Here is an 18286-nt window from a genome sequence, read left to right on the forward strand (position 1 = left end):
AGACCGAGAGAAGAATTGCAGATGGGAGACTAGGAGAGACAAATCAGCAAAAGTAAGTGTGGGAGCCAAGGTGGGACATTCATCTGGGTTAGAAGATTGACAGGGCATATAGGGCACTGGCCCTGCAGAAGAGATGGCTTCATAGGCAGGAGCAGGTATATGAAACTAGGGATGGGAAAGAATGAAGGATTTGGGACAGCTGAGTTTTGAGAAATAGATAGAAATGTCTAGAAATATCTAAGCCCTCTAGTTAGGTTCTTGGCCAGTTCAGGAGCAAAAGAAGTCTGTGCTGCAGTCTTAAAAGCTCCAAACTGTTTGACTGCTTTTACACAGAAGAACATCCCCTTTATGGATTTCTTAAGTACCAGACAATGCAGATTTCAGGTTGAAAAATGAGTATTAATGCAACCTGGAGCTCTCTGTGGTGGAGAGCAAACTGTCTCCCGTGGCTTCTTTTCCATGCTTACCCAAAATAGCCTTTGATCCTATTTTTTACATTTTAAATGGGCATTCCATAGGAAAGATGGGTGCAAAACACAGATCCCTGTGGAGATAGAGCATCTCAGACTTATCCAGTCACTTGGTCTCTTTCACACCGTGTTTGCCACACTCCTTTCTTTCTTCCTTACTACCTCTCTTGTCTTGAGTAATGGAAACCAAAAGTCGACCTGAAAAAGAGAGAAATACCCTGCTATGATGATAGCATTACCGAGTTAGAGATTACCCGGACACTAGCGTTTCTGTAGGCGGTATTGAAGACTAGTGAAAAACCTAAACCCAAACAAACTACATGTGTCTGCAGCTGTTTGGATTTGCCATAAATGCATGCAGGTGTGGTTATTTCCATACATATATACATATATACACCTGGTGACTGATTTTTGCATGGAAGACATTCTGTTTCCTAGTGATATTTGCTGTTCCACTCCCACTGTGTTTAAAAATAGAAATATGCCACTTTCCATTTTGCTAAGCAACAACTTTCTCAACATTAAAAAAACACTTTGCCAACATTTAGAGGCTGCTCTAAATTGCAGAAATACTCTTTGTGGTGAAGGTGCATTTCATATTGTGCTGGGTTGGGCCAGGGAAGGGTTAATGTTCACAAGCAGCTGCAGGTGGGTGAGGCTGCAGCTGGGCGGGGCCACAGCTGGATAAACAACCCAAACAGCCAATGGGAGGCTCCATGCTCATGGCAGAGGGGTTGGAACTGGGTGACCCTTGTGGTCCCTTCCAACCCTGACAGATCCTGATCTGTTTTAGCAGAGGACTTTAGAGCCCTAATGGCTCAATGGTTGGACTTGATGATCTTAAAGGTCCCTTCCAACCTAAAGGATTCTATGATTCTATGATTCTATGCCATATGATGTCCCGCCCTCCATATAAGGGGCGGGGCTGGCCCCTGGAGATAGTGCTTGTTTTCTGGGTGGCATCAGAGTGCAGCTGGAGCAGGGAGAGCTGTGTCTCAGGTAAGGACTTTGTTATCACTTGGTTTATATCTCATTTCACTAGTTGTACAGTTTTTACTGTTGTTTCTCCTCTCTTCGTGGTGTTCTATTAAAGTGTCCTTATCTCAAACCCTAGGCCTTTGTTTCCTTCTCCTCCTGTTTCTTCTCCCCTAACATGTGGCAGAGGAATGGGGGTGAGCAGTGGGCATTGGATGCTTGGGTTTAGGTTCCAGCTGAGGTTAAACCACAACGCATGTTCATGAAAGCCAAGTTTCTTCTCTGGAGATCTCGAAGTCTGAGGAGTGTTTTCTTGCCAGCACATAATAATTTGAGTGGACTTACATCATGTCTGTGTGTTGAAGGACAGAACAAAACAATTGTATGATCTCATCTCAGCAATAGGCAAAGTGCCTCTGGCCCCTGTGTAGAGGAGCACTGGGGAAAGTCTAACACATAATTGAAATTAACAAGTGTTTAATGATTTCCTGGATCTGGCCACCACACTGAGAGATGGAGGGGTTTTTTCCCCCTAGAGTTGCTGGCTTACCCTTTTAGCAAATATATTCTTCGCAGTTTTCTCTTGTAGCTTTGCTCTTTTCTTGAGTAATTTTGCATGCAAATACTGTATCCGTTTCATCTCCATGTCAGGATAAAATGAAGTTGACACAAGTATTTTAAGTTGGGTCAAGAGGCCAGAGAATAACCCAAAAATTATTAAGAAGAAGATAATAACTCCAAGCTGGATCCATGTTGTAGAGAGAGTGAGCTCTGGCTGAGGGATGCAGTCTTGCTTAAACAGAGAGATCTTGAAAGGATAAGTCTTCTCAATAAGTGCTCCACTACCGATGACAAAGCTGTTCTCATTCCTCTGCACAAATAAAGAGAGGAGAAAATAAATGTTGATTATAGTACTGATCCCCTCCTTTCTTAATATTTCTTCCCTTAGACATTTAAGTTTACAAAGTACCATAAATCATCCAATGTGTATATGCTATGTTCATCAAAATATTTCTTATATGTATTGGCTGCTTATAAATATTTCAAGCTGCATTTTCACCATTTATCTTGGGAGACTGTCCCACAGTTTGGACTGTTAAGAACTTACCTTTACAGTAGCTCTAATAGGGAAATGGTCAGCTATTCTGGCTATAATGGTTTAGTAACTTCACACTCCCATGAATCTGCTGAGATCCTCTGTTGGAAGGTCCTTCCTTCAGAGTGAAACAGCAGAGCAGAGTGTGTCTGTCCCTTTGGTTGTGGCTCAGTACCTCATCAGCAGTGCTTCTACACCCACCTAGGCAGGGGCTCTGACCACAAGATTATCATGCAAACAAAGCCACCCCTCCTCCTCTAATAGGAGCCTTTGGTTAATGGAGCTGATGTCTTGTACTGCTTGTGGACTGAAATGCTGAATGGGAGGGACTAGGTAGGCGTGCTGCTGGGACCAGTATTTCTTACTCTGTGTGTAGGAACACTGTAGGGACACCGGATCACCCACCCCTCTTTTCTGACTATGTCAGGGGGATATGTAGCAATTCCCTGTGGCTCTTCTAACCACCCTGTAGAAGTCAGGTATTTCTGTCAGATGCTCATTGAAAAAATCAGATGCCTGAGTCACACTACACATTTTCAACCTGTTAGCATTTCCTGATGTTTGAGATAGATTCCTATTGCAATCTATCTCAATACATTTTATCCCTAAATACAACCAATATATAAGCAAGGAAGAACTGCATTAAGAACTTGATATGAAATGGGTACAAGTGCATGAAGCACTTTACTGTTCATACAAAGAAGAAAATTCTCAAGAAGTTGCTGGGTCTGTCCTGCTCACCTAGACAGCTTTCTAGACTCATGAGATCAGTGGCCCTGAGGCTTATTATGACAAATCTGTTGAGATGAAATTTTACATTTTTAATATGTCTAGACTTCCTTGGGGACCTGGAAACAATCTGATGATGGCATAATTTTCTGGTTTGGAGGCATCAAGCAACTTTCCATAGGTGTGAACACTGTACATAAAAAGAGCAAATTCATAGTACAGGACTCATGAATCAGCCAGACAGGGTCAGGCTCAGGCCCTCTGCCACAAATGGTGGGACTAAGCTCATTGTTTACCCTGACTTAGGTCACACCAAAGGCTGGTGATGATAAGGTGCTTTCGTTGTACAAAGGATAGAAACACAGGCAAAAACACACACAGCAGTGCACAGAATAGCTAAGGCTGCAGCAAATTGTGTAGAGTTATCTTCAGTTGAGTTTTTAATATCTTCAAGGATTGAGACTCCACAACCTGTCTCAGAAACCTGTTCTAGTGTTTAAACACCTGAACTTCCTTTAATTTGTGCCCATTGCATCTTGTCCCTGCACTGGTCACCACTGAGATGAATCTGGCTCTTCTTTCTTATACCCATCCCACATCAAGTGTTTAGACCCAGTGATGAAATCTTCCTGAGCCATCTGTTCTCCAGCCTGAACAGTCCCTGCTCTCTCAACCTCTCCTTCTATGACAGATGTTCAAGTCTAATCATGTTCTTGACCCTTTATGCAACTCACTCCAGTGTGTACCTCTTTTGTACCGGGTCTTACCAAGTGCTGAGCAAACGAGAAGGATCATCTCCCTCAGCCTGCTCACTACACTCTGCCTAATGCAGCCCAGAAATAGCTCTTTCTTTGACCTAAAGACATGTTGTAAGCTTGTAGTCAACTCCATTCTCCATTACTTTCCCAGGGATCAAGGTGAAGATGACTGTAGTTCCCTGGATCCTCCTCCTTTTTCTTGGAGGGGGGAGTAGCATTTGTTTCTTTCCAGTCCTTTGGAACCTCTCCCAGGCACCATGACCAAAGATCTGGGATTCCTAAACACTGATCTTCCCACTAAAGGCAGAGCTGAAGGTAACAGTAAGTACTTTTCCATGTGCTTTGTCACCAGGGCTCCTACTGCGCTTCACTGTGGACCTGCACTTTCCCATGTCTTTTTTTTTTTTTTTTTTTTTTTTTTTTTTTTTTTTTTTTCTCAGAAAACATTTGTAAACATTGTAGGACACAGGAATGCAGCCTGGGTTTTGTCTGTAGCTTATCAAGATGTCCTGGTCACTAAGCTCTTGACAGTGTCTCTATATTTCTCCTGCCTGCCCCCTCCCTGCTCCCACCTTCTTTGTGCTGCATCTTTTATGTTTGAGTTCTGTCAGGAGCTCCATGCTCATCCATGCTGGCTTCCTGCTACTTTTGCTTGATTTTAGTGGGATAAATAATTCTTTAGCTTGGAGTAGGTGATTGTTGAATATCAAGCAGCTCTCCTGAGCCCTTTTTCTCTCAAGGACCATATCCCAGGGGACCAGGGCCATTTCGTATGCTGATTTGGTGATGCTAGGTCACAGCTGCTATGCAGCAGGTGGCTTTATAGAATCATAGACTTGTTTTGGTTGGAAGAGACCTTTGAGATCATAGAGTCCAGCTGTTAACCCAGCACTGCCAGGCTGCCACTAAATCATATCCCTCAACACCACATCTATGTGTTTTATACCTCCAGAGGCAGTGACTCCACCACCTCCATAGGCAGTCTGTTCCAGTGCTAACTAAACCTCCCCTGGTAGAACTTGAGGCCATTTCCTCTTGCCCTATCACTTGTTACTTGGGAGAAGAGTTAGCAGGTAACCCCCACTTCTCTACAGCCTCCTTTCACATAGTTGTAGAGGGTGATGAGGAAAGCCTCTCTGTTTTTCCACAGGAATTGGACCTCTCCAGGATGGGTCTGACTGACTGCATGTGCTGATTGCACAGTTACAATGAATCCAGTGGCTTTCACACCTACATTCCTAAATGAAAGTTCAAGTAACAATTAGGAAGGTAACAGAAGTTGGCAAACTTCATCCTCTAGGAAAAGTAGTTTTTTCTACTGACATAATTTGTGAACATTTGGCTTACGCCTGCCATACAGATACTACATTTCTACTCTTTAAGATCAGACTGGGCAATAATTTCATTTTTATCCCAAGGAAGAGTTGGCTATTTTGATATACAATATGAAATATCATCCTCAAGTATGGCAGAATTTGGCGACTTGACTTCATTTTGACTAATTTCATTAGTGGTTCCAATTTGCCTGGTGCTTCTATTCCTCAAGGATACTGTACATTGTTTCCCTTCCTCTTTATGGTTCAGTCCCAACCAGACCAATGTTCCATGACATGCTGGGACCACCAGTCTGCCACAATGCTGCTTAAGCTGATCCTGCAATGATTTAGCAGGGTGTCATAGAAAATGTGGTCTGTCTGAAGAGCTAGCTCAGAGGTTCAATATGACATGTACAGAAAAGTGGGACTGAACTTCTTTGCTAGCAGGACCGCGTGTCCTGCTCTGTTTGCTTGTAATTTTAAGCAATGCACTTACTGCATCGCTCACCTTAATCATCTTATGCAGTGGAATTGCTTTTGGCTAGATGAGTTTTGGGGGGGATAAGGAAAAATAGGAATGAATTCTCATTATTATGAGCACTAAGAGGAAGTAATAAAAAATGCTGGGTAAGAAAAAATATTGTCAGAAAGAGCATGTATCTTATTGTGCTAACAGTTGAGCAACCCTTTGAAATCTTTTTATCTGGAAAGTATTAAAGGTTTAAATGTTTGGGGGAAATGCTTTAAGCCTAATGTTGCAAGCCACCAAAGTGGGCAGGTTTCCTGTGCCTGCACAGCATCACACACTCCAGCAGTGAAATCTACAGCTTTAGAAGTATTCACAGACAAACCTTTGAGCAACCAGATCTGACTCTGAAGTTGTTTTTTTTGAGCATGAGGTTGGTCTAGATGTCCCAGCCTGACTACTCTATGGTTCTCTATGCTGCCGCGGCTTCTGCTAGAAGAACCATGACATTTTTGGCAACCTGCTATTTTGTGTATATAAAAATATAAAAATAAAATATAAAAAAGCCATGCTTTTTTAAATTATGAGCTCGTCACACTATTCAAGTGACAATGCCATGAAAGAACTGATGGCTCATTGGCTGCATGACTGCTCCCGCTGCTGCTGAAGATGAAAGGAAATTTTTCAACACTGAACTATGAAATATACAATACTGATAAGTACTTACCTGCTGAAAGAGGCTGAGTTTAATATCTAGATCTGGTACTTCTTTGAGATGTTTATTCACAGAAATAATTAACCAATAAAACAAATAATCTGCTGCAGCAAACAGAAGCCAGATGCAAAGATGAATAATTACAGGGAGAAAAAAATACTGCATGTTTTTTCTGTCTTTCCTTGTGAGGCAGAAAGATGGGATTGTCACGTAATCTTTTCTTTCTTTTCTGTTAAGTGGCAGAAGACAGGGTCTTTGCTGTTGCTTTTGGTGCTCATCAAATGCAATGAACTGCTTTGTGATGTAAGTATTCTTAAATTTGGCACTGTGAGAGCCCACAAATTTTTTTATAAAAAGACCAGTTCCAAAAGAAACTAGAAAAATCCCCACTATAGGCAATACTTTCTGGCCTACGTAGGGCAGTATAGTCAGCATAAAAGATATCTGATTAGCAACTCTCTGGATTTCTTGCTTTGTGTTATTTAGCTCTTGTTTTAATGCATCATCTGAAATGGAGTAAGATGATGTGAATTCATGCTTTAGGTACACTATATGTTTAGATAGTTCATTGGAATGCTTGACCACATCATAAATCCATTTTATTGCTTCAACATAGCATTTTATCAAGGCAAATTGCTCATACTCTAAATGACAGGTTATACTGTCTGCCAGAACCTTTAGGTTGCGAAAAATATTCTGGATGTTGCCAGCCACCACAACACCTGTGCCAGCAGTAATAAGAGCATCCCTGCCATTTTGCAGTCCACAAGAAAGAAGGAAGAGGACACTAAAACAGCGCAGGTGCTTGAAGCAGGAGAGGGCAATAGAAAGTACGATCCAGATGAATCCAGAAATCAGTAAGGGACCCAAAGGGTGGTGTGCCAAGGAGAAGTGCATGCCAAGGAATAAGAGAAAGCTTGAGAGGAAGCCAACTGCAGAGCAAATAGCAAAAAGCTGCATCAGATATTTCCAACCAGGCTTCCTTTCGGATATAAAAATTTCCCATGCGTTCTGGGCTGTTGAGACAAATGCTTGCATTTTCTTCTGATTGTTGCTACCACTGCAACGGCTCAAACTAAAAGGAAAAGAAAACAAAAGTACTGTTAATTCAGGGTCACACTACTGACAATCATGTGCATTTAACTGGCTGTTTAAGACTTCGTGTTGCAAAAAATGCAGGTCTGACACGTGGGGGCTGAACCACCCCACGTGAGAACCAAGTCTTTGTTCCCAGTATCACATACATAAACATGAAAGTCATGACCTTTAAAGGTATTCTGTGTTTTTCAAAGTATTTTTTGTCCATTTGCTTTTTGTACACTGATTTTTCATGGGTTACATAGGTGCAGCAGTTCATATGTACCTATGCATGTGTATATGAGGGAGGCAAGCTTCCTGTAGCACCCAGTATGGCCCTGCAAACACTAGCTTGGTCTTACAGGGGCACCAGGAAGAGGAAGAGGGGACCATGGAAACCCCAGTGCAGGGGAGTGTGGCTTGACCTGTGAGGAACAGCCAGAGCAGTGTGTGCATGCCACCCAGGGATGGGAAATGAAGCTTTCCTTTTTCAGCTGCAGGTAGGTCAGTACAGTGGGAAGAAAATGTCTCAGAGGTACCATTCCTTCTTGGGTCTCTTCCGGGATAGCACAGCTACAAAATGGCCCATGTACACTTTTAACCCTAATTGCTTGTGCTTGTTACCATCTCTCTTGCCTACTAGCATGCATTTACTGTAGATTACAGAGTATTTCTGTGGGATTCAATTCAGCTTCATGGGAGACAGCCTACTGCTAACATCTTTCCTTCTTTTACAATATCATAATTGCATATTAGCTTTTTAACATACTAGAAGAAATGAGATGCTAATTAAATAAAATAAAATGTTACAATTTGATCTTATAATAGGGAACAGTTGTCTTCACAAATATATCTTGAAGATAGTACTTTGTCTCTTGTTTAGCTTGAACACAGCAGGTAGCCAGGAAATATTTTGAACACACACTGTATTTTACTGGCATATAACTTTATGAATTCTGCTAGCATTCATTCCACTATTTTCCCCTCGCTCTCATTGTAATTAGTCATTAGTTATGTCGTTACTGGCTTTGTGTGCAACAAGCTGAGGGTGATTGGAGCAGTCTGCTGACCCCGGTCTTAGACTGCTCAGCTCAGCCTGCTGCTTTTCCCTGGCCTCACCTGGGCTTGATCCTTTTGGGTGTTGAGAACTACCCTGAAAGACAATGAGTGTTTTCAGTGCTTAACTGCTTCAGCAGGGATTAGTGGTAGGCAATAGCTCTTGGGATTGGCTCATTCCCTGGTGCTATTGCTCTGTACAGTGAATAGATCTGAAGTCCTGTCCTTGATTTAAGAAGCGTTTCTGTCCTCACCACTCTGAGGTCAGAGTCAGGCTCACAGTGTACATCTCTCTCATCTGACACCTCTGTTTTCTCCCACAAGACATCAGTGACAGATATAGACATTCTGTGCAGAACAGTCATGCAAAGGTGGAAAACTCTATGACTAAAAAAAAACATGGAGGCTGAAAATTCTTGTATCAGCAGGCACTTAAACAGCTGTGAATGCTTAGGAAGGGAAAATAACACTCTGGCTCAGAGGTAGAAATAAATCTTTGGCTTGACTAAAGAGGCTAACTCAGTGTTTAAAGAAGCAGTAAACCTTGAGCTTCCTGGAATGATTCCTTTTGAAAACAAATCACAAAAGCTCTCCTGAAGCTGTTGGATGCAGATATGAATTCTAACAGGAGGCTGACAAGAACAAAACCTTAATTTCAATTGCAGTCTGAAGCAAATTAATTTTTTTTCCCCTCTCCTGTAACATGAACTAATGTGGGGGCTGCTAGCATTATTTATGCAGCATAAAGGAAGTTATTCTTGGAAAGCAGTGTCCTGTCATTAACTGCCCATTTCTTTCCACTGTAGTTTCTTGCAATGTGTGCCACAGAAGAGCCGAGAACTCTTATGCTCCAGCTTTGCCTTTGAACTTGATATTTCTGTAGGGTACAAGGGGAACCTCTCTGTCTCAGTTTCTCTATCTAGGAAGTACTCAGATCTGGAAGAGTGATATTCATCTACTATATGGCATGCTGGCAGGAGTAATTATAAGAAAAAATTCTCAAAAGGAGCCTCTTCAGCAGGGAGTTTAGGCCATACTTCTTAAGACTTGTGATGTACTGAAATTAATGCAATATGATTAAGAGGTATTTTTCCATTTTGAAATAAAAGATGAAAATTAAAGAGTTAAGATCCTGCTTGTGACATTTCAGATATTGGTTAGGGGTTTTTTAGTAAACAGAGGATAAGTACCTAGTGTCACATATCCCTAGGAAATGTCTTTTGAGCTCAGCCACGAGCCCTGTACTAGAGCTATGTCATTTTTATACAGTACATGTTCAAACTGTGGGTGATTTATTCCCTGTTTGCTATGGAGACTTCTCCATATTCATTCTTCAAGAAGTTGTGGCCATATTCACCATCAATTCAGTCCTGTCCTGGTCCCTTGCTCACCTCGTATCTGATGATGGCTTGCTCCAGTTAAGAGTAGAAGGGAGTAGCTCTGTCGGAAGAGACATACAATGATCATCTAGTCCAACTGCAATAGGTTGAAACTCTTTATATTTGCAGGGAGTATTTCTGAAACCTTCTCTACCCAGGCTACTGCTTGCTTAGAGACGGTCAGTAGGCCTACATTTCTAGTATATGGATTAGCCACCCGTGCAAACTCTGCCAATTTTTAACGTAACAGAAGAAGCAGATGTCTCCTAAAAACATAGTGAGAAAAAGAATAGCACTTGAGAAATAATTAGCTTCTTAAATAGAGACATATCTGATTTGGCAAACCATGACAAACAAAATCAGATGTTTAAGTCGACATTCTATTTTGACACAGACCTAACTTGGACAAAGCCTGGGGACTGCAAGTCTGATTGAGTTAGGACTGATTAGTACCAGCGAGTTTTTGTGCCCTCTCACAGTCTGACATGAATTTTCTCTGCGCAGCACTGTTGTTTGAGCTGACCTTGGGAGCATTATGGCAGTTTGGCAGACCCTTTGCCCTGTGCAGTCCACAGGGCTCTCATACATAAAAATAAAGTTTTATAAAGAGACACATTAGGTTAATTGGGAAATATAATGTCCCACTGATGCTAAAGCTTCAGCTACAGAGTGATCTTTGCCTTGTAAATCCTGTTTGGATTTTGTACAGGGATTAAGGAAGAGAAAGCGCACAATAAGAATATAAACCCAAATATTTCCTATTTTGGCAGTTTCAGCAGCATTCTCTCCTAGTCTGGATCAGTTACGTTAAAATGTAATAGAATTACTTCCCTTTTTTGGATACCATCAAAAAATACAATTCTGATCTACATTTTAGTAAGAGGCAAAAAATATAGGAGGCAGTCAATGCAGGGCATTCAGCAAAGAAATGAAAGCCCAATCAAAATCCAGCAACATTTCTGTAACTATCTCCAGGGCTTTGTTGAGACCCTTGTCATTTCTCACCTTCACATTTTTTGTTTTTAACTGCAGGGGGAAGGAGAATAAATGGTACTAAACACAGCAAACACAGGTGAGGACTAAAACACCTCATCAAATATGAGCATATAGGACTTAAAAATATTAAACAACACAGCAATGCAAGTAAAACAACAATTTATACATGTGCAAAAAGAAACAACTGATCAAGATCTCTTTTTCTTCATGTATTTAAAATACAAGGCTCAGGAAAATTCTGAACACTGCAAGATATTTTCATGTCTTTAGGGTGGCACAGATCGGTTAAATGTCATCTAATATCAGATGTCTGCAGTATCGGGGAGTGGACTAGATAATCTTTAAAGGTTCCTTGCAGCTCAAACCATTCTGTGATTCCATTAGTGTCCACATCTGAGCTATCTGTCTTTATGTCAATGAGGAGAAAAGGGTAGTTACCCAGAGCCATACTTCAGACCTGTTTTAGAAGTTCACTCTCACATGAGATGGATTGCATCCTATGAGAGCTTTTTCTCTCTTGAGCACAAAAAGGGTCTGGATTACTCAGAGCTATCTGAAGCCAGATGAGATGAACCTCTCCATGTGTTTCTCCATTGCAAACACAGGTTACGTTTAACTGAGCTGGGCACTCAGAGTAAGACACAGAAAATGTGACTTGTGCAACCACAGAAAACGGACATCTATGGAAGGAACATGGAATGAGAAATAAAATTTTCTCACTTAAACTGCTGTGGTCCATGTTACATTTGGAAGCTCTGAGGTAGCAGACCCCCAGACATATTCTTCCCTTAAAGCACAGGCAGGAGTGGAGGCACAGAGGGGAAGCGCAAACAGTAGTGTGCCTGTTGACGAAAACAACTCTACAAAACACAGAAAATACCAGTATGAGGGATAGAAGGGAGCATGAGCGCTTATGTAGTCTTCTCTTCTATACATAATTTCACCGTACATAGTTTTGGAAGAGGTTAGGACTAAATCGTTTAACAAACTTCAGGAATAGACTCTCCCATCAGTAAGTTCATAACAATTAACTTCAAGCAAGCCCTTTTACCTTAGAACAGCTGAGTCCATGATAATTATTCACAGTTCTTAGATATTAACTCTAGAGTGTTACTTACAGGCCCTCCTGTGAAGTGTGAGAAGGATCTTCACAGTGCTGTGTGTCGCTTGATTTTGGTGAAGAACCGAGATGGGCACTAGTAAAAAATTTCACATGAGTAATTGTTTCCCATACCCTCCTTCAGTGAGTCAGGCAGTCTAGAATTTTGAAATTGTTCTGGTTTTGACAAAGACTAATGAGGAAGTAACTTATGCACAGGACTGAAATAGTGTATGATTTGCAAGTGCCGCTTTCAACCTTTTTTCCTGGCAGAGTAATGGATATTAGCAAATGAGTTCTGAGCCCACATCTCAAAGACTTAATTTTATGTTGAATAATGCCTTAGGCCTAGAACATCTAAGCTATTTTGGTGCTTCCTGTTGAAACTAGCATCAGTTCAGTGCCTGAAAAACTTTGAAGCTCTGGTTGTTTTTACCCTATAAATGTTCCTACTGAGATCTGAGTAAATATTTCTCTAGACTATCTGTCAGAATAAGGCCCTTAGAATGGTACCCACATTACATATCCAAGACACTCAAATTATGTACAAGTCCTTGGTTAATAAAGACAATTGATATACAGAAAGGTACAGCTGCTATTCAGAGAAATTTTGACAGACCAGAGAAATGGATTAACAAGAATTATGAAGTTCACGCTAGGAAAATTCAAAGTCCTGCTTCTAGGGATGAATAGCCCCAGTCACCAGTACTGGCTGGGAAGCAGCTTTGTTGAAAAGGATCTGGATCTCTTCGTGGAAAACAAACAGAACATAAGCCGGCAATGTGCCCTTGTGGCAAAGGAGGGCAATGGCATCCTAAGCTTATTGGCAAGAGTCTTGCCCACGAGTCAGGGGAAGGTTTCCCCTCAACTCGGCACTGGTAAGGCCTCATGTGGAGTTCTGTGTCCAGCAAAGAAATATTAGTTTAACAGAGCAACATGATCTAGCTGAGTCTGTTCTGAGTGGGGAATTGAACTGGATGGATTCTGGGAGTCACTTCCAACCTAAATTATTTTATTCTTCAACAGCTGCCTTAGCAGTCAAGACAGCTATCAAACCCATTTAAATTTGCTTCTGGTATCTACTGGTACAGTAGCATCTAAATGTGTCATATTCATATTCTACATTTGCTCTAAATAAGATTAAAGTATCATAGAATGTTAGGGGTTGGAAGGGACCTCTAGAGATCATTTAGTCCAATCTCCCTGCTAAAGCAGGATCATGGAAGGCAGGCCTCACAGGAACGCATCCAGGTGGGTTTTGAAAGTCTCCGGAGAAGGAGACTCCACAACCTCTGTGTAAAGAATATTACCTATTAAAAACAAAACTTTCTACTGCAGTAATAAAAAAATCCACAACTAAAATTATTACTTTTAGTAGCTTTGAGGTCCTAAAGAAAGGGTGAAGTCAGTCTTCCAGGAGTTTATCTGCATAAAGGACTGCAGAGTAACTTAGAGACTGATGTTGGCATCTTAAATACCATACAGCTATTCTAACTTCAATAAGCGGACATATGATCTCTTACTTTTGCAAGACAGTAGTTTTCCTGCAGAGAAAGGGATGGCTCATTTATTGGATGTGGCAAATGGATTTGCTTCTTGCTTATGCTACTGAGAAAAAAATGGTGAGAAGTGCTAATTTGTGTTCAAACATGAAAATAATTGAATGTCTGGGAGAGATTTCATTATCACAGTAAATGGGAGCACAACACACAGGACAGACTTCTAGTAACTTCTGATTCATTCAGTAGCCAAATAAGATCATGTTTCTTACAACTTTATGGCACTTAAAACTTTAAATAAGCTATTGTTTTCTGCAGTCATGACACTTTGTATGCATATTTGTGTGTATGGGAGAGAAAGAAGACAATTCTGGACACCCATGCTCTCTGCTTGAAATGGGTCACACAGATCCTACTAATTATTGGACTGACCCATTGAATCAGTCAGTCCTTTCATTCAGTTGTTGTCATGGTCATCTGATAAAGTGGTAATCAAAGGCTGATCCACTTTACAAAGACAACAGCAACAGAAGGAATAAGAGGAGTCTTACACACAATCTTCTAAGCACCTGTTATACCTTTCCAATAACATCCTCCACACACCATCTCTTATAATCATTTTCAGAACTAACTTGCAATTATGATTTTACTGTTTGTTTAGACTTCCAGATCTGTTTTTGGAATAAAATGTATCCATTGCTTTTCTTGAGAAGTGTCATAGGTCATTAGGTCCATGGCAGGAATCCTACCTACTACACTTAAGGAAGTCTAAATTGGAGATTGAATTGGAAATTTCAAAAATTCAGGGCTGTACACCAGACTCAGTTCTGTCCTTGGTGTCTTTGTAGAGTCCAGTCCAATCAGCAGCTAAGAAGTTTTGGCATGTACATTATCTATTTGCCCTTGACTGAAATGTCCCTGCATGTAGTTTTCCAGACAGCTTGTTTTGCAGCAGGCCCTGAATTAGCAGGTCTCTCTGGCTCACTGTGAGACCAGGTTTCCCCTCCACAGAGCAGCCATAACCCTGCTGTTTCAAAAGCAGCTTCTGAGCAAGTTCAGAAAGCTGTCAGGCAACGAGATGAACATAGCATAAAGTTCATTCATCTAAATTATGCATAATATAAAGATATAATTAGATACAGTCGACCATCTATAACGGATGAAAGTCTCTTTTCATTATAGGATGAATTAATTAAATGATCTTTTAGCAGAACATATCCTTCATTGTATTATACAGGGGAAAACTCTGTGAAGTAATTCCAGTAAGTGCATATTAAGTCAGAGCAAGTCTCCACTGAGCCCAGCATCTCAGCCTTGATAGAAGCATATAGCAGATGCTTACAGGATCAGGGAATGGTGATTCTGGACCATCCGGACATGATCTAGGTGAGTTTACTTGAGTGGGAGGGTGTGGCTTAGACCAGATGACCTCTGGAGTTCTCTTCCAATCTCAGCTATTCTATGATTGATTCTGTGAGAGTTGATATTCCTATTGGTACACTTCTCCAGCCTCCGAGGCCACAGCCCTTCTCAATCTACCTCATTGTCCATATTTCTAACCCATGCCATGTTAGCATTTCTATGAGGCTGTTACAGGAGACAGTGTTGAAAGCCTTTCTGAACTCAAGGTAAACAGCATTCACTGTTCTCCCTTCATCCACCAAGGAGAGGTTGTCAGGTTGGGTAAGTATGTCTTCCTCTTTACATTCGTAAATCTCTGTTGAATACTCACTGCAAGTGGTTTCCACAATTAGTTGTTCCATCACCATCCCCGGGATCAAGTTGAGGCTGACCAGACTCTAGCTCCCTGGGTCCTCCTCCTTGCCCTTCTTGAAGATGGGAGCAATAGTTGCTTTCTTCCCCTCTTCAGGAACCTCTCCCAGGCACCAGGAACTCTCAAAGATAATCAAGAGTGGCCTCACAGTGACATCAGCCAGCCCCTCGGTGTCTGTGGGTCTCTCCCATCAGGTCCCATGTATTTACTTGGGTTAAGTGTTCCCTGACCTGATCCTCTTCCACCAAGGTTAAAGCCTTCCTTGCTCTGGTCTCAAGGGCTTGGGATCCCTGAAGGCTGGGATTCCCACTAAAGGCAGAGATGAAGGTAACAGTAAGTACTTTTCCATGTGCTTTGTCACCAGGCCCCCTACTGCGCTTCACTGTAGACCTGCACTTTCCCATGTCTTTTTTTTTTTTTTTTTTTTTTTTTTTTTTTTTTTTTTTTTACTTTTGAAGCCCCTGTAGAAGCCCTTTGTGCTGCCCTTTGTCTGCCTCACCTTATTCAGCTCCAGGTGGGCTTTGGCTTTGCTGTCCCCATCCCTATACAATCAAACCGTGTCATTATATTTCTCCTGCCTGCCCCCTCCCTGCTCCCACCTTCTCTGTGCTGCATCTTTTGAGTTCTGTCATGAGCTCCTTGCTCATCTATGCTGGCCTTCTGCTTGATTGTAGCTGAGCTTGGAGCAGGTGATTCTTGAATGCCATCCAGATTTTCTGGACCACTCTTTTATCCTGTGCCCATGTCCCATGGCGCTCTTCCAAGATCTCTGAAGAGACGTAAATATTACTCAACATCCAACAAGTGTTCATTGCTAATGACTTTCTTCACCTCTGAAGTCTAGTCACCTCTGTCACTATTTTCCTCACCTAGGATGCTCTCTGTCTCCTAGACTTTTTTTGTACAGTGAAATGAAATAGTTCATAAATACAGGACAAGGAGAAATGGCCTCAAGTTGTGCCAGGGAAGATTTTGATTAGATATTAGGAAGAATTTCTTCACTGTGAAAGTGGTTAGACACTGGAATGGACTGCCCAGGGAAGTGGTAGAGTCATCATCTCTGGAGATGTTCAAAAAACGAGTGGATGTAGCACTTGAGGCTATGGTCTACTGGTTAGGGAGATGTTGGGAGGAAGGTTGGACTTGATGATCCTAGAGGTCCTTTCCAACCATGATGATTCTATGTTTCTATACAGGTTTTATCCCTTGGCCATGGAAATTTTACAGCACTTCATAATGACTTTGGGGGTCCAGGAGGAAAAGAGGCTCCTATATCACTACTGCAAGCAGTGGGAGTGTGCAACAGGACTTTACTTTCATGAGCAGCCAGTTATCGCACTGAAAGTTTGCTCATAATATCCCCAGTGCTGGCCAGGTCAACAGCTTTTAGCCAAAGAACTGGGCCCAAAGAGGAGGGAAGACAGGAAGGAATTTTTGCATCCCCTTGGATGCAAAGGAAGAAAGTAGTTTGTGGTCATCTGGGTGGAATAACTTTTTCCACTCTACATTTTCAAGAGCAAGAAGCTGTGGGCAACCTTCACCCATATTTGCCCATTTGAATCAAGTTGTGGCAGTGGCAGGCAGTGCTCCGAGCCTCTCCTAGAGAACCAAATAAACTTGTAAACTACATACAGATGGTGTGGAAATCAATCCTGCAGCCTGAAACATGTCTTGATATTTCAATTGCCTAAGGCCATAGCTCCCTTCAGTGATACAGCATGTTGATACAGAGTCTCAGATGGTCTTTCCCAACCCATATGCTGCAACCAGGGACACATCTCAGGTGTGCTGGTGTCACTGGGATTTCCGGCAGTTCTTTTAAAGCAAGATGTTTCAGTCACAACCTGTTGTGTCAACACAACTGTCAGTCGTGTTTTTTGGGACCAAAGTGAGTGGCTACTGACTGGGGGTGGGCAAGGCCACCGGGTCACAAACTACAGCATGAACCTCTATTAGGGTAATATTTTCTCTAGCTAACTGCAGCTGCTGGGGCTGCCTGATTCCTGGACCTTCCTGTTCATGCTGTCCAATACTGACCACTATAAAATGGGAGGAACTGACAGTTTACTGATTTTAACAACAGTATGGTAATAGCTGTCAATTTTTTTCTTCCACTCTGCCTGCCAGTGCAGTACAGTTCTCTCTGTCTGCACTAAAAAAGTGAGGATGTTTTCAGAATTGGTGCATTTCTGACTTCTTTTCCCATTTTTCTTCTTATTCTCTGCAGAATGACTAGCAAATTTTTCTCTCCTATAAAAAGTATTAAAAATGTCACTGCTCAAGATCCCACTGTTCTCATAATTCCTTAATGCATTTCAACTGATACCAATGCTGTGATTAAGACAGTTTTCAAAATGCTGTGCTTGAACTATTACAACATGCAGTAAGGATGCATGTCTTTGGGGTTGTCTTTAGGGTGCTGAAGGTTTTTCTTTTGTGATATACCTGCATGCTGCAAGAGCAAAGCAAGTGCAGTTACATTGAAATCACTCAACATTCTGCTCTTCCTGCTTCTGCCTGAGAAAGATCAACTACCAAGTAACGGTCCTTCCTTGTGGCTGGCTTCCAGAGAGCTAGTAAAGAAACAAAGATCAGCATTTGTAAATGCTCATGGTTTTAATTACTGTTTCTGTTTTACTGCTACAGTAGAAATTTAGATAAAAATAAGACAATCACATTTTCTTTTCTAAATATCTGAGGAAATGAAATAATGACAGTGGATCATTACTCATGGTAAGCAGAGCTGCACTGCATGAGCACGATATCTCGAGCCAGCAACACAACTGTAGTAAGTAGTGGTTCTCAGACTGTATCAAGATCGCAGAAATTAATTTCTGATGGGCTCCAGTGAAAAAGATATATAATATTTTATATATATATA

The 18286-nt window shown here is 41.5% G+C and overlaps 1 protein-coding gene across 1 annotated transcript; it reads right to left on the reverse strand.

Moving 5' to 3' along the window:
* Positions 1–590: 590 nt before the first annotated feature.
* Positions 591–7563, reverse strand: DCSTAMP (dendrocyte expressed seven transmembrane protein). The gene is made up of 3 exons (XM_008945715.1): positions 6538–7563; positions 1996–2316; positions 591–668 (listed from the first exon to the last, which is right to left on the reverse strand). Exons 1-3 carry the CDS (start codon positions 7561–7563, stop codon positions 591–593), a joined length of 1425 nt encoding a protein of 474 aa, XP_008943963.1.
* Positions 7564–18286: the final 10723 nt, after the last annotated feature.

The sequence above is a fragment of the Merops nubicus genome, unplaced genomic scaffold (genome assembly GCF_000691845.1).
Source record: "Merops nubicus isolate BGI_N331 unplaced genomic scaffold, ASM69184v1 scaffold17538, whole genome shotgun sequence".
NCBI lineage: Eukaryota > Metazoa > Chordata > Aves > Coraciiformes > Meropidae > Merops > Merops nubicus.